At 34.4% G+C, this 27028-nt stretch overlaps 14 protein-coding genes and 1 non-coding gene across 15 annotated transcripts; 5 read left to right on the top strand and 10 right to left on the bottom strand.

The window, feature by feature from the left end:
- Positions 1-42: 42 nt before the first annotated feature.
- On the bottom strand, positions 43-2640 carry SAP1 (putative AAA family ATPase SAP1; the record flags this gene model as incomplete). The annotated part of the gene is made up of 1 exon (XM_004180394.1): positions 43-2640. The coding sequence occupies one exon, from the start codon at positions 2638-2640 to the stop codon at positions 43-45; it is 2598 nt and encodes an 865-aa protein (XP_004180442.1).
- Positions 2641-3071: 431 nt separating this feature from the next.
- TED1 (Ted1p) lies at positions 3072-4487 on the bottom strand (the record flags this gene model as incomplete). The annotated part of the gene is made up of 1 exon (XM_004180393.1): positions 3072-4487. One exon carries the CDS (start codon positions 4485-4487, stop codon positions 3072-3074), a length of 1416 nt encoding a protein of 471 aa, XP_004180441.1.
- A 911-nt stretch (positions 4488-5398) lies between these two features.
- On the bottom strand, positions 5399-6568 carry CAJ1 (Caj1p; the record flags this gene model as incomplete). Its single annotated transcript, XM_004180392.1, has 1 exon — positions 5399-6568. One exon carries the CDS (start codon positions 6566-6568, stop codon positions 5399-5401), a length of 1170 nt encoding a protein of 389 aa, XP_004180440.1.
- Positions 6569-7687: 1119 nt separating this feature from the next.
- On the bottom strand, positions 7688-8164 carry APQ12 (Apq12p; the record flags this gene model as incomplete). Its single annotated transcript, XM_004180391.1, has 1 exon — positions 7688-8164. One exon carries the CDS (start codon positions 8162-8164, stop codon positions 7688-7690), a length of 477 nt encoding a protein of 158 aa, XP_004180439.1.
- Positions 8165-11032: 2868 nt separating this feature from the next.
- TBLA0Dtrna1Q lies at positions 11033-11104 on the top strand. The gene has a single exon. It is a non-coding gene; the product is annotated as a tRNA-Gln (tRNA).
- A 1228-nt stretch (positions 11105-12332) lies between these two features.
- ISD11 (Isd11p) lies at positions 12333-12611 on the top strand (the record flags this gene model as incomplete). Its single annotated transcript, XM_004180390.1, has 1 exon — positions 12333-12611. One exon carries the CDS (start codon positions 12333-12335, stop codon positions 12609-12611), a length of 279 nt encoding a protein of 92 aa, XP_004180438.1.
- Positions 12612-12981: 370 nt separating this feature from the next.
- TPA1 (oxidative DNA demethylase) lies at positions 12982-14757 on the top strand (the record flags this gene model as incomplete). The annotated part of the gene is made up of 1 exon (XM_004180389.1): positions 12982-14757. The coding sequence occupies one exon, from the start codon at positions 12982-12984 to the stop codon at positions 14755-14757; it is 1776 nt and encodes a 591-aa protein (XP_004180437.1).
- A 368-nt stretch (positions 14758-15125) lies between these two features.
- On the bottom strand, positions 15126-16121 carry GVP36 (Gvp36p; the record flags this gene model as incomplete). Its single annotated transcript, XM_004180388.1, has 1 exon — positions 15126-16121. The coding sequence occupies one exon, from the start codon at positions 16119-16121 to the stop codon at positions 15126-15128; it is 996 nt and encodes a 331-aa protein (XP_004180436.1).
- A 770-nt stretch (positions 16122-16891) lies between these two features.
- Positions 16892-17806, top strand: CBR1 (cytochrome-b5 reductase; the record flags this gene model as incomplete). The annotated part of the gene is made up of 1 exon (XM_004180387.1): positions 16892-17806. One exon carries the CDS (start codon positions 16892-16894, stop codon positions 17804-17806), a length of 915 nt encoding a protein of 304 aa, XP_004180435.1.
- Positions 17807-18171: 365 nt separating this feature from the next.
- On the bottom strand, positions 18172-19740 carry HOM3 (aspartate kinase; the record flags this gene model as incomplete). Its single annotated transcript, XM_004180386.1, has 1 exon — positions 18172-19740. The coding sequence occupies one exon, from the start codon at positions 19738-19740 to the stop codon at positions 18172-18174; it is 1569 nt and encodes a 522-aa protein (XP_004180434.1).
- A 1048-nt stretch (positions 19741-20788) lies between these two features.
- AGE2 (GTPase-activating protein AGE2) lies at positions 20789-21643 on the top strand (the record flags this gene model as incomplete). The annotated part of the gene is made up of 1 exon (XM_004180385.1): positions 20789-21643. The coding sequence occupies one exon, from the start codon at positions 20789-20791 to the stop codon at positions 21641-21643; it is 855 nt and encodes a 284-aa protein (XP_004180433.1).
- Positions 21644-21819: 176 nt separating this feature from the next.
- On the bottom strand, positions 21820-22719 carry PIC2 (Cu/Pi carrier; the record flags this gene model as incomplete). The annotated part of the gene is made up of 1 exon (XM_004180384.1): positions 21820-22719. The coding sequence occupies one exon, from the start codon at positions 22717-22719 to the stop codon at positions 21820-21822; it is 900 nt and encodes a 299-aa protein (XP_004180432.1).
- A 470-nt stretch (positions 22720-23189) lies between these two features.
- TBLA0D04150 (uncharacterized protein) lies at positions 23190-23303 on the bottom strand (the record flags this gene model as incomplete). Its single annotated transcript, XM_004180383.1, has 1 exon — positions 23190-23303. One exon carries the CDS (start codon positions 23301-23303, stop codon positions 23190-23192), a length of 114 nt encoding a protein of 37 aa, XP_004180431.1.
- A 404-nt stretch (positions 23304-23707) lies between these two features.
- On the bottom strand, positions 23708-24889 carry GIP2 (Gip2p; the record flags this gene model as incomplete). Its single annotated transcript, XM_004180382.1, has 1 exon — positions 23708-24889. One exon carries the CDS (start codon positions 24887-24889, stop codon positions 23708-23710), a length of 1182 nt encoding a protein of 393 aa, XP_004180430.1.
- A 264-nt stretch (positions 24890-25153) lies between these two features.
- MET30 (ubiquitin-binding SDF ubiquitin ligase complex subunit MET30) lies at positions 25154-26878 on the bottom strand (the record flags this gene model as incomplete). The annotated part of the gene is made up of 1 exon (XM_004180381.1): positions 25154-26878. One exon carries the CDS (start codon positions 26876-26878, stop codon positions 25154-25156), a length of 1725 nt encoding a protein of 574 aa, XP_004180429.1.
- Positions 26879-27028: the final 150 nt, after the last annotated feature.

Raw genomic sequence — 27028 nt, 5'->3', positions numbered from 1 at the left:
GTACAGAGTTAATAATGTCGCGACATACGAGTACAGTATTGTTTAAACTCCAGATGAGCCAAATTGTGAGGCCCATTCTTCATATCTTTTTAACCCTTCTTGTGATACCGAAGGTTTAATGTATTTTAAACTATTCTTAAAATCTCTTAATTCTACTGGACGAATGCGTTCTGTAGAGGTATGCAATAACTGATCTCCTAGCTCTCGTAGAGGCCCCATAGCTGCATCCTTTGCTAATGAAGTGATGTCACTTCCTGAATATCCGTTTGTTAGTTTTAGAAGTTTGTCGACATCTTCATTATCTAATTTGTGCTTTTGATATGATAGAAGTTTCATTATTTGTATTTTACGTGTTTCTGCCTCTGGAAGTGGAATATATTGTCTTCTTACAAATCTTCTTCTTGCAGCCTCATCGATTGACCATGGTAAATTAGTAGCTCCGAGTATCAATACCCTTTCATCATCTTCACTTTTACCTGCTGCGGCATTTGACAATGAAGACCATTGTATCAAAAACTCATTTTTAATACGTCTGCTAGACTCATTTTCACCATTTTCATCTCTGCTTCCCATAATTGAATCAATTTCATCAACAAAAACAATGGATGGGGAAAGCTTTTTGGCGATAGCAAACAAGGCTCTAACCAATTTTTCACTTTCACCTAGATATTTTGATGTCAAACTTGATGCACTGATAGAAAAAAATGTAGATTTCGACTCAGTAGCGACACCTCTGGCAAGCATCGTTTTTCCTGTACCAGGTGGTCCAAACAGAAGCATTCCTCTAACAGGTTCTCTTAAACCACGAAAAAGATCAGGCCTTAAAAATGGGTATACGACAGCCTCTTTCAAAGAATTTTTGGCATTCTCTAATCCAGCAATGTCATCCCAGTAAACTTCATCTCCATGAACAACAATTTCACTAAAGATTTGTTTGGCAGCTACTTTATCAATTCCCGGAATTGAATCAATGATATTGTCCTCCAATTCTTCCTTAGTCATATTATATTTATTTTCAATAGTAGAGTTATCATGCTTAGAATTTGGCAAATGAGTGCTTGTCTGTATCGATGATTTACTCTCATTAATTTTTTTCCCTTGTGTTGATACATTAGCTTTTTTTGTAGACTTCCCAGAAACTTTATTTGCTATCTGAGTGTTGCCTGCTTTCCTTCTTCTTCTTGGTTTTTCTAATTCTTCATTTTTCTTATTTATATCAGATGGAAAGCCTGTGTGATATTTTTGTTTTAACTGCCTTACTTGTAATGCATATGATGAAGAAGGAAGTGAGTTCTGACCCTTAGGATTAAATACAGCCTTTGCAGCAGTTACAGATGTTCCAGAATGTTGTTTATAGTTCATTTTTTCTAAGAATGAGCTGGATTGTGGCTTGGTATTTGATTGATGTGGATGCTTTAATGTGTTAGAATTATTAGTTAGAGAACTTAGAGATTTGTTTTTTTTCATGTTTTCTTTTCTTAAAGGATTCGACGATGCTCCTGCAGAAAATGCACTTTTCCCTGACGAAATGGAGTCTTTAGAATTGGACGACAGTGCTGCTTTTCGATCTTTTTCAGTCTTTGTTAATGTTGTAGAATTTGGTTCTGATAAGGTTTGTGAAAGTTTTGGAATCGATAACTTAGATCTAACTTTCGGCAATTTATCAGCATTCTGTTTATTACTCCTTTGTCTTGATGTTGTATGCATACTATTGGAATTACTATAAGTACGGTCATTTCCTTCTGTATATAAGTCATATTTATTATATTCAACAATGTCAGATTCTTCATCTAGTGATAGTTGAGAGAAATCAGTAAAATTATCAAGATTTTCCATGTCTTGTGAATGCTGAAGTTTTGTATCAGGTATGCTATGCTTACTTGTATTAACAGAAGATGGGGTACTATAATTCCTCTTTTTTGATTTAGCAACAGTACCTGGATATGCAGAGTTTCCCGTGTTTAGAAGTTCGCTACTAGTAGTACCCGAAGACCCCCCATTACTATGTATGCTTCGTAAACTATACATATTGGATGTCTGCTGGAGTTGTTGGGTTGTTCTTAAACTTGTATTCATTTTTTTACTGGGACTATGATCTTTTATATCTTTTGATTGAATTAATTGAATAGTTCTACCTAATGGACTATTTTGATTACTTTGTGGTGATCCTTCAAAGGATGAAATTACCTGGAAGTTAGATGGGCCAGAAATAATTGGAATAGTGTGCAGAGTATCTATAGAGTGATTTTTTTTGGGAGTAATAGTACTATCATCAAAGCTCCCCATGTCCACGGAATAATTCATTGATGGATTTTGATCGTATAATGCTTGAACCCTTTCTAAGTTATTGCATGCTTTATGATACAGCTCACGTACTCCATTCTTTAAACTTAGCTCATCCTTAGAATAGCTTAAAATATCCGGATACAGTTTTTCAATTTGTGTTAATCGGTACATTGTATCCGTCGTTAGTCCTTTCCAACCTTGAAGGGCCTGTTCATACTGTTCCTGATCTTCTAATTTAATGTAATATATAGATTCCTTTGCAACTGTACCATATAACTCAGTGAGATCAGAAATAGGCTGAGGCTTCTTGCGTATTTTCAATTTTGTAAAGAATCCTCTACTATTATTATCCATTTGGCCCTTTCTTTCTATTTATTTATAATTAAACGAGTTGATTTTTGAGGAGACTTTTGAATTAATATGTAATCTGCTTTTTTAGATGTTGAATGAAATTCTTCTTTATTTGTGGGGAAATTCTTGAGATCAAAATCACGTAAATTTTAATTATTTTTTTTTTAGAATTCTTTAGTTTCTCGATCTGCCGCGAGATTTGGGCAAATTTCGACGCGCGGCTGTAACTTCCTATTACGGAGCACTAAAATCTTTAAAGTATATCTTAGATGTGAGATATGTATAAAACAATAATAAAGAATTTTTATCTATGTTTGACTGCAAAATATAGCATTATTGTTTTTTAATTAATAAATTACATACATACTAATATATTTTTACCATAAATATCGTTGCTATTACATAAGCCATATTACCTACAGTTATTGGCTCGCTTAGATGAAATAGAAAGACCATAGAATTATAGTAAGACATATAGATATATTTGCAAACCACCAAACATGCTGAATGGCAAATGGGCACAGAGAGAAATTCCACTCCCAATTTTTTGTAATATGATTAAAATGACCTGTTAATAGACCTGAATTACCATCGAACTCACCCATCATTGATCTTACTGTAATTTCCTTGATACTTACATTTGATTGAGCAATTTTTGAAGCAAACCATTTGTTATCAATATTTTTACTATAAATAGTTTCACAACCAACATGATCATGACCAGTTAGTATGACACCTGGCTTACCGTTGTTGAAAATGCTATTCAACACTGTATTAGAGACTTCTTCACTCAAATGATTTTGAGATCTTAGCAAATTGGCTTTATAAGGTTCCTTCTCCCAGACTTCTGGATAATAGCTAAAGGAGGGCCCATCAGAACATAATCCAGCAGGCTTATAAAATGGAACATGTGTTAATAGCACAGTACTTCCTGAAAAATTTCTTTCTTTTAATTGCTCTAAAAATTCCCAATTAACTTCCAAGAATTCTGGTTGAAGTGCTGGGCCTTCCAGAAGCAAAGTATCTAACACAACAATTCTCCAAGGATGGTCTGTTTCAATATCATATTCAATCCAATAGTTATCCTTACCAAAGAGTTCTTCATATCTTGCCCTGTGCTGATAAGTGACATCGCCTGAATAGCCTATATCATGATTCCCAGTAACATTTAAAAACAGGAAATCTTCGACCTCTGGATTCCAAGAATATACATCAGAATATCCATAATCAAAGTTCCAAGGTTTCGGACTCTGTCTTTTAGTATTAAGCTCAGTACCCCAAGTTGACCATTCAACTTTATATTGGCCATTCTCATCGTGGTTATCTTTTTGAATATTATGCAAATATGTAGAATTTCTTTTGAATAATCTTTCATTATATCTCATTGTTCTATTAAAAAATTCTGAATCACTAATCCATTGAGAGGAAAATAGATCTCCTAAAACAGCAATGAATCCAGGGTCTAGTCTTTTTTGCATTGTCTTGAATATATGACCTAAATAATGGTCATTCATGTATATATCTAGGGCTTGCAAATAAGTCGTCTTTTTGTAGGCACCCTTGATTTGAGGATCTCCTAATGCCAGCATATGAATATCTTGAACATCAGATGTATTCAGAGAGCTTTCGCTTGCATTGGATAATACATCCTTGTAATATCTTCTTGTATAATATAACATTTTTTCCCATGTTGAAAGTGGTGAGATGTTTGGTTCGTTTAAAGCTTTACTGGCGCATGCCCATGAACATTTTTGGGGATGAATTGAGGGATATGTTCTAATATATACATTTGATACAAGCGTGACAATTGAAGTCAAAATACAATAAAGTAGCAACTTGCCCCTTATCATTATTAATTGTTTTATTTATATTTTATTAAATTTGTAGCAAGGATAAAAAATTTCAGCCAATTATAAATAAGTCTATTTGGTGTTGGTTTTCAAATATTTAAACATTCTGTATTTATTTTATCGGTTTCGCGAATTATTTATTAATTCCGAAAACAAAATCATCAAGATATAAACACCATTAAAAACGACATTAAATATAATTAAGTTATCTATCTTCTTTTTATAGCATTAATTAGTAAACCTTTTTTTACATATTAGAATATTGATGGGCCTATAATTTAATTGTCAGATCTTCATGTATTATTTGCTCTTATAATTGTTCTCCTCCAGCTAAATACGTATATAAAACTACTGAAGTATATAAGAACATGCTCTATTTATAGTCCGAGATATGCAAGTTGTTTAAAAATATCACTTAGTACGTAATATTTCACGCTCAACATTAATTGGAATATTATACTCATTTAACTTTTTGTAATTCTATCAATATCATTACTTGAATATCAATTATAAAAAACGAATTTTAAAAAAAAGTAGAAAAGAATTATGAAAAGATTTTTTTCAAAACAAAATATAAAAAAAATAAGTTAGCGGTTGATGAATTGTACTACGAACTCACCTAAAGACAGAAGAAGCCCAACCAGAATACCCCAGAAACTACTTCTATAAAATAATTTTACTTTTATATAATAAAAGATAGAAGCAAAAAACAGAATAAAAATGTAGACAGGGAAGAAAGTACAAAAATAAAAAAAAATATAATATGAAGAGAAATACTTGAAGAAGAAATTAGCATTCTTCAAGTTAAATTACTATACAAAGTTAAAAAAAAGGGGGCCAATTGTTAGTTTGCTAACTTCATAAATGACATGAAAATTTATGGGATGAGAGATTTAATGAAATCACTAAGCTCATCTGCGAGGCTTTTTCTTAGATTTCTCTTGTTCACCCAAGATCAACTCTTCGAATACCCTTGCTTCTTCTGCTTCTTCTGGCGATCTTTTAGCACTTGCGAATCTATCAGCTAAGAAAATCATGGCTTTTGCTTTTGCAACACGCTCTTTCGATGGAACAGATTTATCAGTCAAAATTTTATTACAAACCTCTTTTAATTTTTTTTCCAATTCGAATTTTGACATTGCCCACATAACACCTAAAGCTTTACCTGCCATTTCATTTTCAAATTTTACCCTTTCTATATCATCTAATTTATCAGTATCCACATCACTCATTTGTTCCATTGCCTTTTGAGCTTCAAGACCAGTGGAAAGTAAATTATACGTGGCCTTGACCGATCTGGCATTTTCACGAGCACCAGTAAACAATTTGGAAAAACCATGAGTCTTTTTAGACATAATGAAGTTACTTGCTCTAGTTTTATAAACTCTTGCAATTAAGTATAATAATTCTAAACCAAAACTTTCTAATTTTAATTCTTCTATTTCTTGATTTAATTTTGTTGTAAATTCTTTTAAATGACCACCTTTAACTGCAAGTAAATAATCTGAAATCTTATCGTTCAATTTTTTGGTTAGTTCATTAACTTGTTTTGCCATATCTTCACGTCTTTTTTTCTCCATTTCCATTAATTTCTCCTTTTGTTCTTTGGATAATTTTGCCTTTTGATCAGTTGAAGATGTCTTACCATTATGTTTGGTAATATCCCCAGTAGCGTTACCATTTGGAGTATTATTCCCACTTTCACTTGAATCATTTAAGGTTTCATCTAGTCCCATCTCATCTACATCACCCATTTGCTTGAATAACGAGAATTCTCCTATCCAATCTCTGAAGCCTTCCCCACCAAAAATGACAGTAAAATATTCTTCAGCATCTTCAAAACCTGCTTGTGGGACAGCATCATCTTTACCAAATTGATCATATCGAGATTTTAGTTGTGGATCACTTAATACTTGATATGCCTCACCAACGGCTTGGAACTTCGATTGAGCATCTGGATCATCTGGGTGTTTATCAGGATGTGTTTGCATAGCCTTACGACGGTATGCTTTTTTAATTTCAGCCGGGGTGGCATCTGGTTGGATTCCCAACACATCATAGTATTCCATATCTTTGACCATTTTTACTTAACTGATATATGCAATATGTGTAAGAGGTTATGTGTATCTTTAGGGATGGTATTAAGTTTCGATATGTTATATACTTTGTATAATATTTTATTAAATATTATTGGTATGTATAAGCTATGGGAATAAGTATTATTGTTTGTTATGCTATATTACGGTACAGTACCTTTTGCTTTGGCCTATCTTTTGTCTTTTATTGATTTATTTTTTTTGTTTTTATATTTTTTTTATTATTACAAATGTATTAAAAATTAATCACTCAATATGAATGTATTAACTTAAGAATATTGGATCTATCAGTTTAGTTATTAGAAATAAAGACAAATCTACTAAAAAAAAAAAAAAAAAGACAGTACTTTTAAAATAAACAAAGGCAATTTATTTGTAGTTATGTAGACAATATTAGAATGACTATTATCAAGAAGGAAACAATACCTATAAAAGAATCAATTGACTACATAATCAAATATTTTACTTGGAAATGTATCGCAACAACATTTCCAGACATTAACATCAAACCAAAGTGAATCAAGTAATAAATCGAATTCTGGTTAATAGTAACTAAAAATAAAAATAAAAATTTGATGTTTTCGTTTTCGCATCTCATTGCCCTTTCTTTTTTGGGCGAGCTCCAGTATTGGGCTGTCATCCGAACACAGAGAAAATGGCGCATGGTCTGAGAGGGAAATACACTGTACCGCAAAAAGAAAACGTCGACGATGCACGTGAAGAACATACACAAATTTAGTATGCTCCTTAAGGTGACTAGGGTTACCAGATCTATAAAAGGGTGCAGGGGAGGAGGTGAGATTTAACACAATGTATAGCTTAATTAATAATAATAGTATATATATATATATATATATATATATATTATATACACATATATACATGTATACATATATTATATTACATAGAATGAGATTAGTACGGCGATGCAAGCTTATATATACATGCACATACATGCATAGTAATAGAATGGAAGACGGATAACTAATAAAGAATGGGTGCTAACAGGAAGAATGAACAATGTATTTCTAGTTTAAAGTAATATTAACTTTAATGATAGTTTCTATGACAAGCAAGATGTGATGCTAAAAGAAAAACAGTATTTTACTGGTTCACTGGGTGATTATTGACTGCCCTAATGGTTGTTGTTACAAATTTATAGAACGCGGTTGAATGATCATATGTTGTATTCTTCAAATAATACAACCATTTGATTAACACATCATATACATTTTCATCTTGAAATATTAATTTTTTCAAATAAGGAAGATCATAGTTAATGAATTGATCTGAACCACGAGCATAAATAAAAAATCCCATTAATATTAAAGCTACAAATAACAGGCGTTTCAGAATTGTGAAGATACGGCAGATGATACTAAATATAACATAAACAAATATAATACCGGTACAGACTAGAAACAATGTAGGGTAATTTCTACTAAAGGAGATGATCATTGGAATCATAATTTGAAGGACTTGAATAATATAATGCAATGCATTAGTAAGAAAGTATTCCACATCCTTTCCGATAGTTTCGGTAGGAAAGAGAACTGTTGACGTAGTTGATAGTGGATTCATAATATATATTTGTTGTTCTCTTGGTATGCCACCTGATCTATTGAAATTATCTTTTGTGCAACCCTCTTGAAAGTATATCTTGAAATAAAGTTCTACAGGTTCAATTCATTGAAATATATATGTTGGTATTTAAATATGTGGTAAACACACATATATAAACACCGTTTCAACAATAGAATGTAGATTCTTGATGGTTTTTTAGCAATTTACTTTTTTCGCATACCTTGTTATGATGTTTCAGTTTTGAGGCATCATCGCGCTCTTTCACTTCTCTCGGTTAGATCACTAACTTTTCGGGATTTTAACAACTTTAACATTTCACATGGGACACTCTGTTTCAGCTAGGTATTAATAGTAGTAGTACAGGAAGCAGGCAGCAGGCAGGAGCTTATCCCAAACTAGTCGACAACAAAGATATATTCAGATCATTGGAAATCATTTGAAAATTGTAATACATTAATCTGCAATCTTCACTTTAGGCAATAAAATTCAGGTATTTTTAGGGGTTCGAGAGTGAAGTAATTCATAATAATAATCAAAACTAGCATATTTTTTAAAAAAGGCTAATTTTGTACGGTGTAAGTTCTCCAAATATTTTAACAACTTATACTTTTAATAGCCATTCATAGTTGCATAGTCCCCGATACTTTGCTTATGTAAATTGTTATAGTGTCCTTTGTTGAATAAAGTGACAAATAATTATTTAACTAATTAAACAATTTATAAATAATGAAATTTTTGTGAAAAATTTTGCAATCTTTAGTATGAGAAATAAAGAGCTTGAAAAACTTCGTATTTTATTAACCAAATAATTCTTAATCTCTTAATAGCAAGTGAAGAATGCTCAGAAGTAGTGTACACTCTACGACATAGAAGAATATACCATAATAAGCGGGAAGCTTTACAAATTACATATATATATATCTAAGGTTTACTTCTAGAAAGTTAAAGTGCTATTTTCTTACTATTCCAGATGAATATTTCCCAGTTCTCCTTATAACTATGCGTAGTACTTCTTATCTTACACAAAGTTTAAGTAGGCCTTAGATGAATATTACATTATTCTGTTCTATATTTACAGTTCAGATCAATTATTATATATTTACCAACTATATGGCTTCTCTAACTTACAGAGAAGATATTATCTTTACTCTCATACTTAAGCTAAAGGCTTACGTTCATAGCTCTCTGCCAATTTTTATTTTATTTTATTTTTTTTATGATATAACATAAAACTAGATCGATCTTATTGAAAAGCTAAAACTATCTGGTAGGGATATAATTATCATGTCTATATATTTTCCTAAGATACAGATATACGGATATTTTATCACAGTTAGGCCAATACTTCAAACTATTCAAAATGTATAAAATGTTTAAGGTTATTATATAAGGGCAATACTTAATCAATAGTATGAATTAAAAATCCATAATATACCGTTAGTGTAAATTAAGACTCGATATTATATCAATTCTTATGTACTTGCATTCTTCCAAAGCATTTACTTAATTCTTTTAAGACAATCTAAAAGTAGATATATGTAACGATTATAAAGATAATTTTTTTTTGTATAAACACTGTTATAGATGATATTGAACTTATACTCATCTACAAGTTGCTGCTGATGAATTATACATAAATCCAAGAGACTCTAGTTGCATACTTGTTAATATCAGATCGATGAATAACTCATACTAAGCAATAATCATTACTCGAATTGTACAATCCTACCATTGTAAGTAAGTTAATAAATATTCTATTTAAAGTAATCTCGAGAAGTTGTCGTCGACTTTTGAAAAGTATAAATAGGACTAGCTTCTCAATTTTTATCCATAATTTATAGTTCGTTTTATAATAATTATATAGTCTAAAAGAGACAAGCATTTTTCGTAAGTTCGAAAGTCATCTAACTTGGTTAAGGCTAAGTTTGCTTAAGTTTGAAGTGTCGTTTTCAGTTGGTATTATTTTGTATTTCATTCCTAAGTTGTTCTACAACAAATGTTGTATTCCAACAAGTACTAACGTGTCAACCAAGACACGTAACTCATGTGCTAAAGTCCAACCTCAGAAACAACGTGTCCACAATATATAGACACATTGTCCAGTTGTCATGATGTTATCATGCCAGTCCAATTTGTATATAAACTCGTCTAATTCCCATCAATGTCTAATCTTGTCTATAGTTCTATATATTCCGGATATATAAAAGAACCAAGCTGTTTCGATCTACATTCTATCTGTAATACCAAAACAATATTATATAGTGATCTGGCTAGTATTTTACAGATGACTATAACCCTGATTATTCTTATAACTATAACTTACTTATCTTATTCTGTGTAATTCTATAGAGATGCCTCATGGGCATCGCTTTATATACAAGCGAGTTTACGCGTCGCAACATGTTGACGCGAACGTCTCTGATTTTGTAAGCTCCTAACCCTTGACACAGTGTACTGACAGTATCACTATGTCACAAACAAATGTTGTAGACGAGATCGACTTTATACTCATCTACAAGTTGCTAACTAGAAATTGTACACAACACTGAGCAGCTGCTAGTTGCATCCCTGTGAATATCTGTTCGATGCATAATCTCTACTAGTTAGCCAGTATTGTTCAAACTGTGCACTCCTACCCTTGTAAGTAAGTTTATAAACAGTCCAATTAAAGTAAAATGGAAAAGCTGGCGTTGATCTTTGAAAAGTATTTAAAGGCCAGATATTCAGACTTAAGTCGTAAAATTATAGTCATTTTATATAGTTATTTAGTTTAAGAAGAAGAACAATTATATTCGTAAGTTCGAAGGATTAACTGGTGTTAAGTTAATAAGGTTGTTGGTTTACAACATAAAATACGTAATTTGTGGTTTTATAGTGTAGTGGTTATCACTGTCGGTTTTGATCCGACCAACCCCGGTTCGAATCCGGGTAAGACCTTTTTAACATGGATGAATCATTATCACGTGACATTACATATTTGTCTTCTTTAATAACTTGCTACTTTAATTGAAAATGTATACTGTTACATCACTAGATCAGCTTTACTCTTCAATCATCTAAAATTTTTTTTTTTTTATTTTCTAATTCTTTGAAAAATTTAACTTTAATTGATTATCTTTCGCTAGCGGCAAAAGCTAATTACAATAGAAATCTTCTTGTAAATAGTTTGCAATATACTATATCTTTTTTTCAGTTATGATACTTTTACGCTTTGTATCATTGAATTTTATAGCTCCCAAAGTATTAAACATTATCATTTTTTATCTAAAATTATTAATTAATATATTCAAATTTGTTTTGTATTATTCTTTGATCAACTCCATTTAGCTAAAGATGCTTAGCCACAAATTGACGATGAAAATATTTCGAGTAATATTTCAAAATTCTACATATGAAAAACCTTTACTGGGCGTTTAATTATATCTTGAAACGGGGTTTATATATATATCAACTTATTATGTATACAATTAACTAAATGAACATGATTAACCTTCAATGCTGACGGATTAGCGTGATAGAACTCTTCAGTTACCAAAAAGAATAGTAAAGAAACTTATCCGAAATTTATAAAATAATAATTCATTGAATGTGTTAAGATATAGGTGCTTTTTTATCTCGGTACGCTGCCAACCTAGTTCCTATGAGTTCATAGGAACTGTTTGCTAAAAAAAGAGTACTCATAAAATTAACATTAAAAGGTTACCAAATTAGAATAAGAGCTTTAATCATCATATTATTTGAAATAGCTTATTGATCTTGTAAGTAAAATTTGTTAGCGCCGTATTCGGTGTTAGTTTCAATTACTAAAATTATTTTGTGCGAGAGCGATCCGGGTGCCAATTACTCACAGGTTCTTGAGTTCTCCTACAGTTGCAAATAATACTTAATGGGCTGGGATGAATCAGGATTATGTCATACTCACACTATTTGAATATCAACTTTATTTAATTTGGTATTTATTTTATTGATGTAAGTTTAATTTTTTGAAGATTAGACATTTCCATATTATACCGTTCATTTTTTAAAGACCTTAATTTTCTTCCGAAGCACTGATAACATAAATATTTTAGCCTATAATTTTCATTATTGTTAGATATCAAACTAATTCATTCTCACTTTTATCATACTCCTACAAGATTAAAATACCTAGAATATACTATACACAATGCCAGCACCTTCAAGATTACAAGTACTATCCCTATATAAACAATTAATTAAGAATGCAAACCATTTCAGTGACTATAACTTCAGAAATTATTTCCTCCGCAGAACAAGAGACACCTTTAAAGCAAATAAATCACTACAGGATCAAGCCAAATTAGAGAATTTTTATAAGCAAGGAATCAATGATCTAGGTGTATTGAAGAGACAGAGCATCGTTTCTCAATTATATACATTTGATAAGTTAGTTGTGGAACCAATAGACAAGCCAACTGGAACCTAGAGAAGTTTTTAATTTAGATTTACTGAAATATGCTACCATACAACTGGTATTTTTATTAGAATTCGCCTTTATGCCTTTGTATTTGATTTTGTATATATAATTCAACTAATAAGTCATCAACACGTGACTTAAATCCTAATAATTTCCTTTTTAAGTTATATCTCTATGTAATCACATTTTCATTTTTTAATTTTAGCGATATATCGATGGCTATTGAAATTTTTTTTCATTTAAAGTATAAAGCAGAATGCTATAAATTCTTCTTTTTTATTCTTTTTTTTCACTCAATAAATATCTCAGATTTATTTACAGTTGGTTAAATACATTATAATTTAGTAAAATCAAAAGTGTAATTTTACTTAGCAAAAAAATGAAAAGATCATCTGAGAATTCCAACGATTCTTCTAAAATACAGGTTACTGAAGATGGTAAAGCAAAATCCTTGTTCAATTCCAAGTTATGGGACCCAGAATTTCGTGATCAGATGAAGGATACAATTACTAATAATAAACCTTATGAATGGGGCACAATTACTGACCTAGTTGATGATGAGCTGCTACGTGCAGTTCGTAAAGAAATTGAAACTGAAATTTCATTTTCTACTAAAGAAACAGATATTTATCGTTTAAATCAGAGTGGTGATTTAGCAAATTTATCAAATCTTGATGATGAAAATTTAAAAAGATTACCAAACCTTTATAAATTACGTTCAATTTTATATTCAAATGAATTTAGAAAGTTCATGGCCTATATCACTCAATCGGGTAAGTTATCTGAATCTAAAAGAGACTTGAATATTGCAATTTATAATAAGAATTGCCACCTTTTACCTCATGATGATGTTGTTGGTTCCCGAAGAATCAGTTATATTTTATATTTACCTGAACCTGATAGAAAATGGAAGGACCATTATGGGGGTGGTTTAAGATTGTATGATTCTAAGAAAGAGAATGTTCCATACAATGATCCCTTTGCAAAGTTAGTCCCACAATTCAATCAAATTGCTTTCTTTAAAATTCAACCAGGCCTTTCTTTCCATGATGTTGAAGAAGTTGTTGTTGATAAAAATAGATTATCTCTACAGGGCTGGTTTCATATTCCACAAGAAGGTGAAGATGGATACATTGAAAATGAAGAAAAAGAATGGATTCAAAATTATATAACAAAATTAACAGAAGAAGATGCTAGTGATGAATTAAAACAATATGAGTTCCCAAAGGATGATAGATCATTGATCTCATCATCTTTAATAAAAGAATTCGAAAAAAGTTTTAAAGATTTTGAATTTACAAAATTGACAGATAACGATATAAAACTTTTAAAAGATTTCATTTCAGAAGAATACTTGACAAATGAAAAAATTGCAGAAATACAAGAGGAGTTTATTGCAAATAGTACTATCAACCTTTCATCATTCTTAAACGATGAAAAATCAGAACTATTAAAAAATTTGATTAAACATGAAGAATTGCAAAATGAATGCCCAAATTTAACAAAAGATGTTAAGAACCCATGGAAAGTAGCTTCTCCAATTCATAAATGGAAGTTTATGTACATTGATGGTAAACCAGAATTAAAAGACGATAATCAAGAAGACAATGAAGGCTCTAACTTTAAATTATTGAGAGAAACAATTGATCAGGAAAGATTGAAATTGGAAAACGAATTAATTAAAGTAGTTGAATTTTTGAAAAGTAAAACGTTTAAGAAATTTATTTTGTTATTAACCAAAATGATCCCAATTACTGAACAAATTTTAATTAGAAGATTTAGATCTGGTAACGATTTCACAATGGCTAACCGTATTGAATTAAACAAATATTTGGAAAATATTGAAGGTTACATTGCAAGTATCTTAGAAGCTACATTATGCTTAACACCAAGTACTAATTGGGAAGATGGGACTAATGGTGGTTACGAAGTTTTCATGGCCGAAGTAGATGATAATGCTGTGAATATTGATATTAAAGACACTACTGTTTATGATAATAAACATGATAGTGTATTAATCAATAATAATGCAAGCTGGAACACTTTTAGTTTAGCATTAATTGATGATAGCTTGCTAGAATTTGTCAAATATGTTAGTTTCAATGCCAAGGGTAGTAGATGGGATATCAAGATGAAATGGGATGTTAAGGAATAACTGAACTAAAAGTTTTTGTTACATTATTTTACAATATATATATATATATTTATGGTAGGCTTCATACTATATATTATTTGAGCATAGATTTTCATATTTTTTTGTTCTTTTAATTTCTATCAGAAGATTTTGCATTACAAACTAAGGAAAAAAAATTTAATTAGTTAGGTATATAGATAGAACAAAGAGTTTACATATACATATAAGGGCAGGCTACTTATGAGAAGAATCAGATAAAAAAAAAAGAGGAAATAATTATCGTATAAATGAGAAGAGGCAAAAAAAAAACAACCTCATGAATACGCCATAAAATTTAATAATAGTTATTTGGATAGATAAAATAATTTTGGAAATTAATATTACGTAGTTTATTCATCGTCATCAACAACTTTTTTGGCAGCCAATGGATCTTTTTTAGCATCTATTTCAAAATCTTCATCATCACCTTTAGCAGTATTGAAGACTGGCATTAAATCGTTCATCAATTCCAAGGATTGTTTGTAGTAATTCTTTTGAATTTCTGCTAATTCAGCAACATTCTTTAATAGATGGGTGTTTGATAAAGTTTCTTGCATGACAATGGTGGCTTCTTCAGTGATTTGAGCAAATTGATCTTCTAAAGTTTCCATTTCAACTCTTAAAGAGGCTTCCTTTTCTGGTCTTGCATTTTGTAAATTAGTTCTTGCAATATCATATAACACTCTCTTATATTGAACATCTTTCCGATATTTATTGGCCTTAGCAATTGGATTATTTAGAATTTCTCTTAATTGTTTGTTAAATTTAGTTTGAACTTGAGTATCTTGAGCAATTCTTATTTGAGCCAATTTAGCTTGTGTATCACTATAAGCAATTAAGCCCGATGATAAACCTTCTCCATTTGGACCAGGCATGTTACTTGAAGTTAAAGTTGAGACAGCTAAAGAAGCTTGGGATAAAGCATAATTTAAAGTACGTGGACCATTTTCTGGACCAACTGGAGATTTTAAAAGATTACCAGCTTCTGAAGCAGAAGAAGCACGAGATAATTCTTGAACTCTTGAACCGATGGCACGAGACCAATCTTGAACAGATTCTTGGGTAGAGTATGGCCAATCATAAGCTGGTTCTTCATAAACTCTTGTGACATGTAATAATACTTGAATAGAATTTTGCAAATTATCAATTCTATCTTCTAAGTCAATATATTCACGTGGCATTTGAGAGATATCAGTGATTTGACCCAATTTTTCTTGGGCTAAACGTTGTTGAACTTGAGCATAAGCTGGCCATGTGGAAGCCATTTCTTGAGTCTTCTGAGACACACTTTCAGACAAGCCTTGCAAGGCTTGGCCAATAGAGGATTTTAGATTATTGAAGGACATATTTGTGCTGAAAGCAATATTTTTATATTTTTTATGCTTTTTTTATTATTCTACTAAATAAAATAAAATGGTTGAATTCAATAATATTATTGCCAATTTCTTTTAATTGAAATAATATACGAATTAGAAAGCAGACAAAATACGTAGTAAGTAATTAAGTTACCAGTAGACGAAACAATGGCGATCTAGACTTTTCAATCATAATGTTTATATAGTAACAGCGACTAATTGACACCAAATCTCTATTGGAATTGTATCCATTCCCAATTGGCAAAATATTTTTTCCACTATGACAATTATTGTTTCCATTCAATAAAGGATTTCATCTTCTAAGCCATTTCAACAAGGACCTGTAAACTTTTCCGATGCCAGAAAATTTGGGCAGCGCGTGCTTCTTCTTTTGGTTACAAATTTTTGTGTCGTAAAACCCCTAGGTCTTCCAGATTTTCAGGGTTAGAAATTCTCTATTATTAGGGTTTATATTCAGGGTTATAAAGTTGGAATGTCCAGATTTTTTATGAGATGAGCTGACAATTTTGAAATTAATTTTTCACTCGAATAGTCAGTTATTTACTAAGAAAAAATAAGAAAAAAAGGTAAAATTTCAAGATGAGAATAAAAGATCGACAAAAATAAAGGTAACAATTAAGAATACATTGATAAAGTCTAAGGATTTTTATTTGTCGAATTTTTGCTATCTTCCTTATACCAAGTAGTAATAATAATAGCTAATAAATAATAAATAATAATTGTTAATACATAGCTCGATAATGTCAATTTCTCCGGTATTATTCACTCTTATTCTAATTCCATTAACATTTTTAATCTATAAGAATTTTATCAAGAATTCTCAAGCAAATGGCAACAATAAGACTAAAAATAACAATGAAGTATTAGATGGATCTGATGAAGTTCATTCATTCCCATTAATCTCGAAGATTGTAATGTCTAAATCTACATCAATTTATAGATTTGGGTTACCTAATGAGACTGACGTTTTAGGTTTGCCAATTGGTCAACATATTTCCATTAAAGCACCAATTAGTGAGGGGAAGTTCATCTTACGTTCTTATACACCAATCACATTAGATTCTATGGCAAGTGGTTATTTTGAATTATTGGTAAAAACATATACTAACGGGGTTGTATCTACATACTTGAATGATTTGAAGATTGGTGATTATATTCAAGTTGTTGGACCACGTGGGAATTACAGTTATCAAAGAAACATGAAATCTAGAATTGGGATGATTGCAGGTGGTACTGGGATTGCTCCAATGTATCAAATCATGAAAGCTATTGCTATGGATCCTAATGATAACACAAAGGTGAATTTAGTTTATGGATCATTATCGATTGACAATATTTTATTAAAGAAAGAACTTGATGAATTAGTTGAGCAAAGACCAAACCAATTCAAAGTTCATTATTTGGTCGATAGGATTGAAGAACCTGAAATTGCCAAGAATTGGGAAGGTAGCATTGGCTATATCTCACCTGAGATTATGAAGGATCATTTACCAGTGAATGAAAAATCCAATAAGAATCAAATATTAATCTGTGGTCCTCCAAGAATGGTTTCTTCGATCAAAAGATATGTCACAACTTTGGGTTACGAACGCCCAAAGGGTGTGTCCAAGGGACAAGATCCAGTTTTTGTTTTTAAGTTTCAAATATGTATATAAGAATATGCAAGTTTATATATGTCGCTAAATATATATTTGTGAATGGTAATTAATAAAATAAACAGTTTTAAATATTCGTTTAAAAGATGAAAAAAATAATAAATAATATAACAAAAAAAAAAAAATATTTATTTTATAAAATTTGTTACGATGATATATATGAAAATCAATATTAAACGACCAAAGGAAAAGGAAAATAATAGAAAATAATAAATGTCAAAATAAATCATAAATATGAAGATGAGAAAGGGTCATTAGATCTTCAATGAAGTTGAGCACTTTGAATATTCGAATACTAGTGCAAATGCAAATGATAATATAAACGTACTCCCACTAGACTCTACATATATATATGTATACAGGTATTACAGTTCCATTCTTTTCAATTGTTCTAACCTTTCATCAACTGCTACTGAAAAAGATTTTTCTTTTCTTAAAGGATCTAATAGATTCAAATGGATTGATTGCAATGCCTTTAAAGAATCACTTTCAGCAATAACACAAGAAATATTAATTTCGTTGGCACCTTGAGAAATCATTTCAATATTAATATTTTGTTCCGCCAATGTGGTAAACATGGTCCCAGCAATACCAATGAATTGTTTCATTTGTTTACCAACTAAGGATACAATGGCCATATCTCTAATGATATCAACCTGACCTAATCTTTTCAAATCTGTTACAGCCAATTTTAATGATTTATTTGAATCATTATCTGGGATAGGTAAAGCCATTGAAACATGAACTTCACTTGTAGAGATTAAATCAACGACTAATTTGAATTTATCTAATATGGTAAAGATTTGGGCCAAAAACCCGTGAGATAAAGTTTTTTTATTGGAATGAATATTAATAACTACAATATCATGTTTTGTAGTGATAGCAGTAGCACCTCTTCTTTTCCTTTCATAGAATGAAGGAGTGAAAACTTCAGGAGGATGTGGAGGAGTATTTTCACCCTTTCTTGCTATATTATCTGGATAAATCATAGTACCATTACCTGTTGGATTTTGAACGTTTTTAATTCTAATTGGGATCTTGGCTCTAATGACTTGTTCCATGGTGAAAGGATGAATGACTTCTGAACCGTAATAAGTCAATTCTGCAGCTTCTTCTGGAGTAACAGAATCTAATAACCTAGCGGTTTTCACTTTTCTTGGATCCGCAGTAAAGATCCCATCGACTTCTTTCCATACTTGTAATTCATCAGCATTTAATGCTACAGCAATTAAAGCTGCACATAAATCTGTATACCCACGACCTACACCGTTTAAAAGACCCATTGGAATTAAACCGAAAAACCCAGTAAAGATTGGAACGATTTTTTCTTTAGATTCTACAAATGGTTTTAATTCATCTTTTAAAGCCGTGACTAAAAATGAATAAAATGTATTATCTAGAACATTTTCAGCTTGAATTGTATAATCTGATGGGATAATATGAGATAAATCTACATATTTTGCCTTAACACCTCTATCATTACATAAGGCGGCCATGAATAGACAGCTTAATTTTTCACCAACTGACATGACAAGATCCATTGTTCTAATTGAAACTTCTCCCAAGATCTTGGAAGCATCTAAATATTTGACGACCATATCTAATTCTTTATTTGTGTCAGTGACCAATTGAGTTTGTAAGACTGGATTTATAATGAAATTTTCAGCATTTGCTACATGATCTTGTCTAATAATTTCTACAATGGAATTGTAATCATTTTCTTGAGACGCCAGTTCACAACATTTTAATAATCTAGAAGTTGTACCTTCTGCCTTTGTGTAGGTTGATCTAGCAGAACAAACGACAGAGACGTTTTTACCTTGAGATTGTGAATAATTTTTAATAATATCATCTACAATTTTATCAGGAAATTTTCCTACACTGGTACCACCGAATTTCTGGACTATCCAATTTGTTTGCTCTGATAGAAACATGACGAGGTGAGGGGAAGGAGGAAAGGAAGGGATGGATGGAGGTGTTTAGCTAGGGGATGAATAGCAAGCTAAGATTTTTATTTTTTATTTTTAATTTTTAGTTTCTAATTTATTTTTAATTTTTTAATTTAATTAAAGTTTTGTGACCATTAAATATTGAAAAAGTTGAAATTTTTGTAGTAGGAAGGAAAGGATTACTCATCGGAATCACGAAACTACGAAAACCTATTGGGTAAACCGGGAAAATACGGGCCTTTTCCGGAGATTTGTCGGAGAATTTCGGTATTAAAACCGAGATCATGTGATGTGGGTGGGTTAAAGGACTATAGGGTTATTTCGTGGAGGAAGTTCATAGGACAAACGAATGAGACGAGCTATCTAATTACTACTAGACAAGTCTTGATAATCTTGCTTTTACAAGCTGATTTTTTGTATCAAAAAAAAAACAAACAAACTAAGAACAAAAATCAATGGCCTTATTCATTAGTATAAATTAATAGTTTGCCGAGTTCCCGATAATGCTAATTCGCTGTTTGTCATTCTAGTAAAAGGGTTAAACTCTAAACACTTTCTGTCATTTCGTACCTCTTGTTAGAATACTCAACCTTGTATCTCCAGTTCCCTTAATTTTAGATCAAATGGCGATTTACTTCTTGCAAAAAAAAAACAAAAAAACAAAAAAACAAACAAACAAACAAACAATTTATTTCTTTCTTTCTTTTTTTTGAATATGAATTAATAGTTATAGTAGTGGCATTGGAAATAGTAGTAGTAATTAATTGTATTAGCGGCAACCTATAAATAGGTATAGATACAAATATATAATTTCTATTTATAGCCGTTGGGAATGAAGCACGTGGTTTGTGTTTTTCTTGTTTCTTTTTTTCTTTTTTTTTTTTCTGTTTAGAATGAAAATAATATGTATGAGAGGGAAAATTTAAACAGGAATTTTAAAAAAATAAAAAAAAAAATAACGCCAAACGCAATAGGCCCATACGCCAAACGCAATCGCTCAAGCTAACCTTATAAAGCACGAATTCCCTGCGTCATGTCTACACCACCTCAGATTAAAAGGGTATTGAATGGGTTATTGAAAGATCCAGGTAATTTGAAATGTGCTGATTGTAAGAGTCAAACACACCCTAGATGGGCATCATGGTCGTTGGGGGTGTTTATTTGTATTAAATGTGCAGGGATCCATAGATCTATGGGGACTCATATATCTAAAGTTAAATCAGTTGATTTGGATATTTGGAAAGAAGAGAATTTGATCAGTTTGATTCGGATGAAGAATAACGATATAGCGAATGCTATATATGAGTATGGGCTTGGAGACAATGGTAAGAAAGTTCTTAATGATTCCAATGAGATACAGAATTTTATCCGAAACAAGTATGAGAAAAAAAGATGGATATGTGATGATGCCAGGATGGAGGATATTCTTCGGATGGGTAATGCGGATTTGCCCCAAGAGAAAAAAGTGATGAAGAATGAAGTTGTCAGGGAGAGTAAGAATGTGGTTAATAATACAAATAATAATACTAGTGATAATAATAATAATAATAATAGTAATAATTATTATAATAATAAAAGTGCAAACACAAACAGTCTCTTGGATTTACAAACGAGTAAACCGATGGGAGAAGGAAGTGTGAGCCATGGGTACAGTAATCGTAACAGTAGTTCCAGTACGAGTGTTTCTGTAGCTGGTGGTCGACCTGATCTTAAAAAATCGATTCTTTCGTTATACTCCAAACCGTCTACGCCGCCTGTTTTAAATATGAATATGAGTGGGTCTAGTATATCTATAGCGTCTTCGAATGTTAATACGACTGCTAATGCTAACAATAACAGTACTTTATCTATTGACGATGATGAATTGTTTAAAAACGTATGGTCCTAACACACGAGTGGAGGGCAAAGAGAATATTTGCATATTTATAAGAATATATAAAGTGTAAGGTATAGGCAAAAAATATATATATATACATATATATACACACACACACGCGCGCGCACACACACACACACACACACACACACACACACACATACATACATACATACATACATACAAAATCAACCTGAAGTTGGTAATCCGACATAAGCTTTGAAAGAATCGTAAATCAACCATTGGAAAGATGTCAACGTACCAATCATGAAGATTCTCACGGTAAGACCGTTCCATAGACCCATGAACCCAATACGGTTATAGATACGTTTGGTGGCGGCAAGCATTTCTTCATCTTTAGCTCTTTCATTATTGATCTTGGAAACCATGACATCGGCCGGGTGCGAAACGGCGGCACAAAGAATACCTGCTAGATACCCACCTGTGAAACTGACGGAGATTTGTTGCAACATGGACATTTGGGATTTTGGTGTTGGTAAATAGGAGTAAATGGATTCTACGATTTTTTCAAAAGAGGTGAACTTAACCATAGTGTAAGGGATTTGTCTGAACCAAAGAGGGGTGATACCTTTGTATAGTCCTGCGATTCCCTCTTTGGAAACAATCTTGCTCCAACCTTGGAAAACGTTCTTACAGAAAGGTGGCATGGTGGTTTGTTGTCTGACTTTGATAGCTTCGAAGGGACATAACATGATATCAGCCAAGAATTCTGCAGTACCTGAGGCACCTAGATAAACCAAAGTGGAGTAATTGGAATATAAGTTGGGGAACCAAGTTGAGTAATAATGTTTAAAGAATTCATACCCACCGTATTTACCTGCACCTTGTAAAGAGTAGCCGATGAATGTGGCACCAAACCCAGTGAAAATGGCTTTGACACCGCCTTCGTTTTTAATTATATTTTGCCAACCTTGTAAATTTGATTTATACAGAGAAGGGTTTACTTGTAAACGACATTTGACCAAATCCAACGGAGTAACAGAGGAATGGGTTGGACCACAAGCAATGATCCCACCTAGGGTACAAGTAGTGTAGAATTTTGTAGTATATAGTTCGATATCAGGCATGAGGTGGGGGATAGTAGAGAGAGAGAGAGTATGGTGTGTTTTTTTGCCAAGTGGAAAGAAAGAAAGCACGGTGAGGGGAGTATGGGTGATCAAGGGTTTATATAAGGCAAAGAAAGGGACGACGTGGTGCACCCCTGATGGATCTGGTGCGAGATCGGGTAGTGAAGGTGAGAGCGCAGGAGCGGTGGAGCGCAGGAGCGCAGGCAGGAGCGCAGGCAGGAGCGCAGGCAGAAGCGCAAGCGGCAAAACAAGAATGAAAAGTGAAATAAAGCAAAGCGCAGGCAGAAACACAAGCGAGAAGAAAAGGCGGATAATAGCGCAGTATAGTATTAGAATATATAGGGATATAGAATTAAATATTAAATAGGGAAATGGGATGGAGCGATAGGAAAACAATTAAATATTAGGTAGGCAAATATCAGAGAATATTTGGGATAAGCATAGCGCAATGCAAGGGCAAGCACCATTGATCATTGTAGGAAAGGAACAGCAGTCTTGTAGCTGTTCATTGTTCTTCTGTGAGCCGACAAGTAGAAGACCAACAAAGAAACAAAGATGGCGGCGAATACTGGAATATCTTGCATGATTAAGGGTGTCGCGTGTCGCCTGTGGTGTGTGATGCGTGGTGTGTGGTGATAAATGCAACGTGATACGCAATGCGATGTGATGTGGTTATCTATGATAATTCTAGTATATGGTATTGTTAAATAGTACATCTACAACTGTTTATATATGGCAGCCAGGCACGGCGCCTGCGGGAATGTCGGCAACACGGTGGCGTGGTGTCAAATGGTGCGGCCCGTGTGAGCTTTCCAACCTAGACGGACTAGCCGAGCTTTTGCGCGGAGTTGTCGGCCACAGCGTAGGGAGAGCGCGATCTTCTAGGGGGAGGCGAGAAGGGCCTGCACCAGACTTGCCTCCCCCTAGAATGCGATGGCGCTAGGGAGAACGCACCAGGGAGAACTCAGTACCAGCGTTTACGCCTTGTTTAGGTCCGGCCCGCCAGGCTCGGCCGAATAGCCACTATGTAATTAGCACCGCCGTTGTTAGCCCAGTCGTCGTGACTCCAGGGCCCCTGTGGCGCGACGCCCTGGGTGGCGTGTGCACACAATTCCAGACGGGGACACGTGTCGAGAGCCATATCACCAACGTCCAACACGAACTGGAAGATGTCCCAGTCATTTTCGCAAGACTCTTCCTGCCCAGGGGCCTTGTAAAGAACAGACTCGCTCGGCGGCTCGCTCGGCGTCTTGCCCACGTAAGACGCAGTAATTTGTAACTGGGTGGTCCAGGAATCCCACGTGAACACACACGAGACTTGCTTGTGGTATGCCAAATTGCGTACATGCAGCTTGCCCAGGACAATGTAGTAGGCGTCACGATACGAGTAGTTGTGTAGAGTGAGTGATGCTAGACGGATGTTCGGACCCTCTGGTGCTGCTGCATACAGTACGCGTTGGCGGGTGGCCCGTGGGTCTGGGCCTGGAACGGTGGCGAAGTTAAGGGCAACCAGCAGTGGCGTAGGAGGCGGCAGTGGCAAGGGTGGTGGTGGTGGAGGCGGCAGTGGCAAGGGTGGTGGTGGTGGAGGCGGCAGGGTGGCAGTGGTGTCTGTTTCTGCCTGGACTTGCACCAGGGCGTCTGGATTGGCCATGGGCTGTTCCACGACGCGTTGTTGCTGGCGCGAGATCGGCGGGCTGCCCATGCTGAGCGGCTCGCCCAGGCGGCCGACTTGTTGGCCCGGTGGGGCCGAATGCGGACTGCTGTCACAATCGAACAGGCAGATAGGAATGCTGGTATCGAAATGGACACTGCGGGTACGGCGTACTGGCGGGTGGGCTGTGCTTGTAGTGGCGATTGCTGGAGATCCAGGCAGAGACCGGGAACGGGCGTGGCCGGGCGTGAACCGGGCCGTGGAGGTGTCGAGTGGCTGCAGAGAAGTGTCTAGTGGGTCCAAGTCTTGGATGTCTTGGCGTGTAGTGTGGGAGTCGTGGGAGTCCCAGGCAGAGATCTGGCGGGAGGCACATGACTTGTTGTAGGCAGTGTTTCGCTGGAGTTCATCGTCTGGGAATAACCCGTCGTCAAGAGTGCCGCGGCGTGGTCGGTGCAGGAATTGCAGTGAAAGGCCAGGAACACGCTGGGCACTGGTGTTAGTGCTGTTGCGGACGTACATTTTGTGAGGAGTGTGACGAGGCAGGAGGTTGTGTGTGTGTGGTGGGAATGGGAGAGCAATAGGCAGGGCAACAGGCAGGGCAACAGGCAGGGCGATAGGCAGGGCGATAGGCAGGGCGAGAGTGTCGTGCTTTTAAAGGCCACGCGGCGCGCACCCGGACACCGCCCCTTGCCCCCCTGTGATTGCAAATACAGTGTGAAATTCTTGTGCCGGTATTCCAGTGTTACAGCCAAACAAACGCACATGCACACGCACACATACATTTCAAATATCAAAATTATACAACTTCACACAGCCTAGCTCGTCCCCACTCAGAAATTGAGAATCACCCAACGCAACACACGCAATAGGCACTAATTTTGCCGGCGGCTCGTGCGGGTGTGGGCCGGGGCCTGACTGTGGCGACTCTGTAGAACTACTCTCCTCCACGCGCTGGGTTCCTTGGAAACTGTTTGTACACCTGCCCGATTGTAAATCCCACACTTTGACACATCCGTCGTGTGATCCACTCACTATACGGAAATTGTCAGCTGCTATATCCCAAACACCCTCCACGTGACCAAACTGGGTGCGCACGCATTTCCCCGTGTATACATCCCATAGCTTGATCGTATTGTCTAAGGAGCATGACAGCAGATGGGTTGGGTACGGTATGGAAGTATCCAGTGGGTCGTCACACGGCTCATCTGCAGTTGATTGTGCAGATGCCGAGGACTGCACTTCGTCATCCACTACAAGCCCCTCGATATCTTTGATACTCAACGGTATCACTTTTTGGACTTGGCCCACATGGCCTTTGAAAACTTTCAAACACTTGTTACTTCGTAAATCCCACATTCGTATCGTACAATCATCGCTGGCACTAAAACATGAAAAGCTTGTTGGATGCAACTTGACACAATTCACCCATTCCGTATGACCTTTCAACGTATAACACGTCCTTCTTTCGATATGCCATACTTTTACACTGCAATCCGCACTCCCACTCACAATCAATTTCTTGTAACAGTCCACACTCAATATACTATCGCTGTGGCCCTTGTACGTACTGATACACCTACCACCTTTGTAGTCCCACACCCGTATCGTCTTGTCTAAGGACCCCGTAATCAACTTGTTTTCATCGAAATATAACGTTTTGATCCCGTCAGAATGACCATTCAACCGTCGTATCAACTTACCACTATACAGATCCCATATAGCAATCGTCGAATCATACGACCCGGTAAATAATAAGCGGTAATTAAACTGCAGCGTCAAAACACCATCCATATGACCTTTGAACTCTCGTATTTGACAACACCCACGCCTCCAATTCGACTCCACTTTGTATCTCTCTCGGTAAACGTTCTTCCATGGGTTAACAGTTGTACATTTCATCCCGCCGCTCAAATCTTTCACCTGACACACTTCATTACACATTCGTACTCGTTTCATATGCAAAAGAGGTAACCCCCATCCACAATTTCGACATTTCTTATCAATATGTTGTTCACACATGTGATACCAAACCGAATCATCATCTGCTAATCGCTGCCAACTTCTCGATACAATCGCCGCATTACAAAGCGATTGACAATCTAAATATCTCAAAATCTTTAACGAAATCTCTCGGGGCAGCACACTAATGAAATCAATCTTGATCAAATTCACCAGCTGTGATGAGATATACGAAAGTTGTGGGGAACAGCTTTCCATCAATATCCCATCAATAATCAATTTCCTGATCGTCGGGTTAGCGTTATTGAAAACTTCAAATATCCTTTGTACGTTCTTTTTATCCTCATCTCCTAACTTTTGCACTTTGCTATTTATCTCATCCATCTTCTCAAGATCCTTCATCTTACAATCTGTGGTACTTAATGATTGGACATCGGGGTTGTGTCGATAACAAAACTTGTTGAAATTATACTCGGGTACACCGGGCCTGGGCCGTTTATTCGTATTCTCTTCATTCTCTTCATGACTCCTCTTCTTACTCTCTTTCATCTTACACTTTATGCTTGATGTACTTTTATTTACTTTTTTTTTTTTTTTGTTTTTGTATTTATAAGCTAAGCTTTATATTATTCTTATACACTTATACTCATCTCGGTTTTTTTTCACTGTGGCGCACCACGTGTGTGGCGCGAGAATCGA

Source organism: Henningerozyma blattae, chromosome 4 (genome assembly GCF_000315915.1).
Source record: "Henningerozyma blattae CBS 6284 chromosome 4, complete genome".
NCBI lineage: Eukaryota > Fungi > Ascomycota > Saccharomycetes > Saccharomycetales > Saccharomycetaceae > Henningerozyma > Henningerozyma blattae.
The sequence above is the reverse complement of the archived record's forward strand: the minus strand, read 5'-3'. Positions and strand labels throughout refer to the sequence as shown.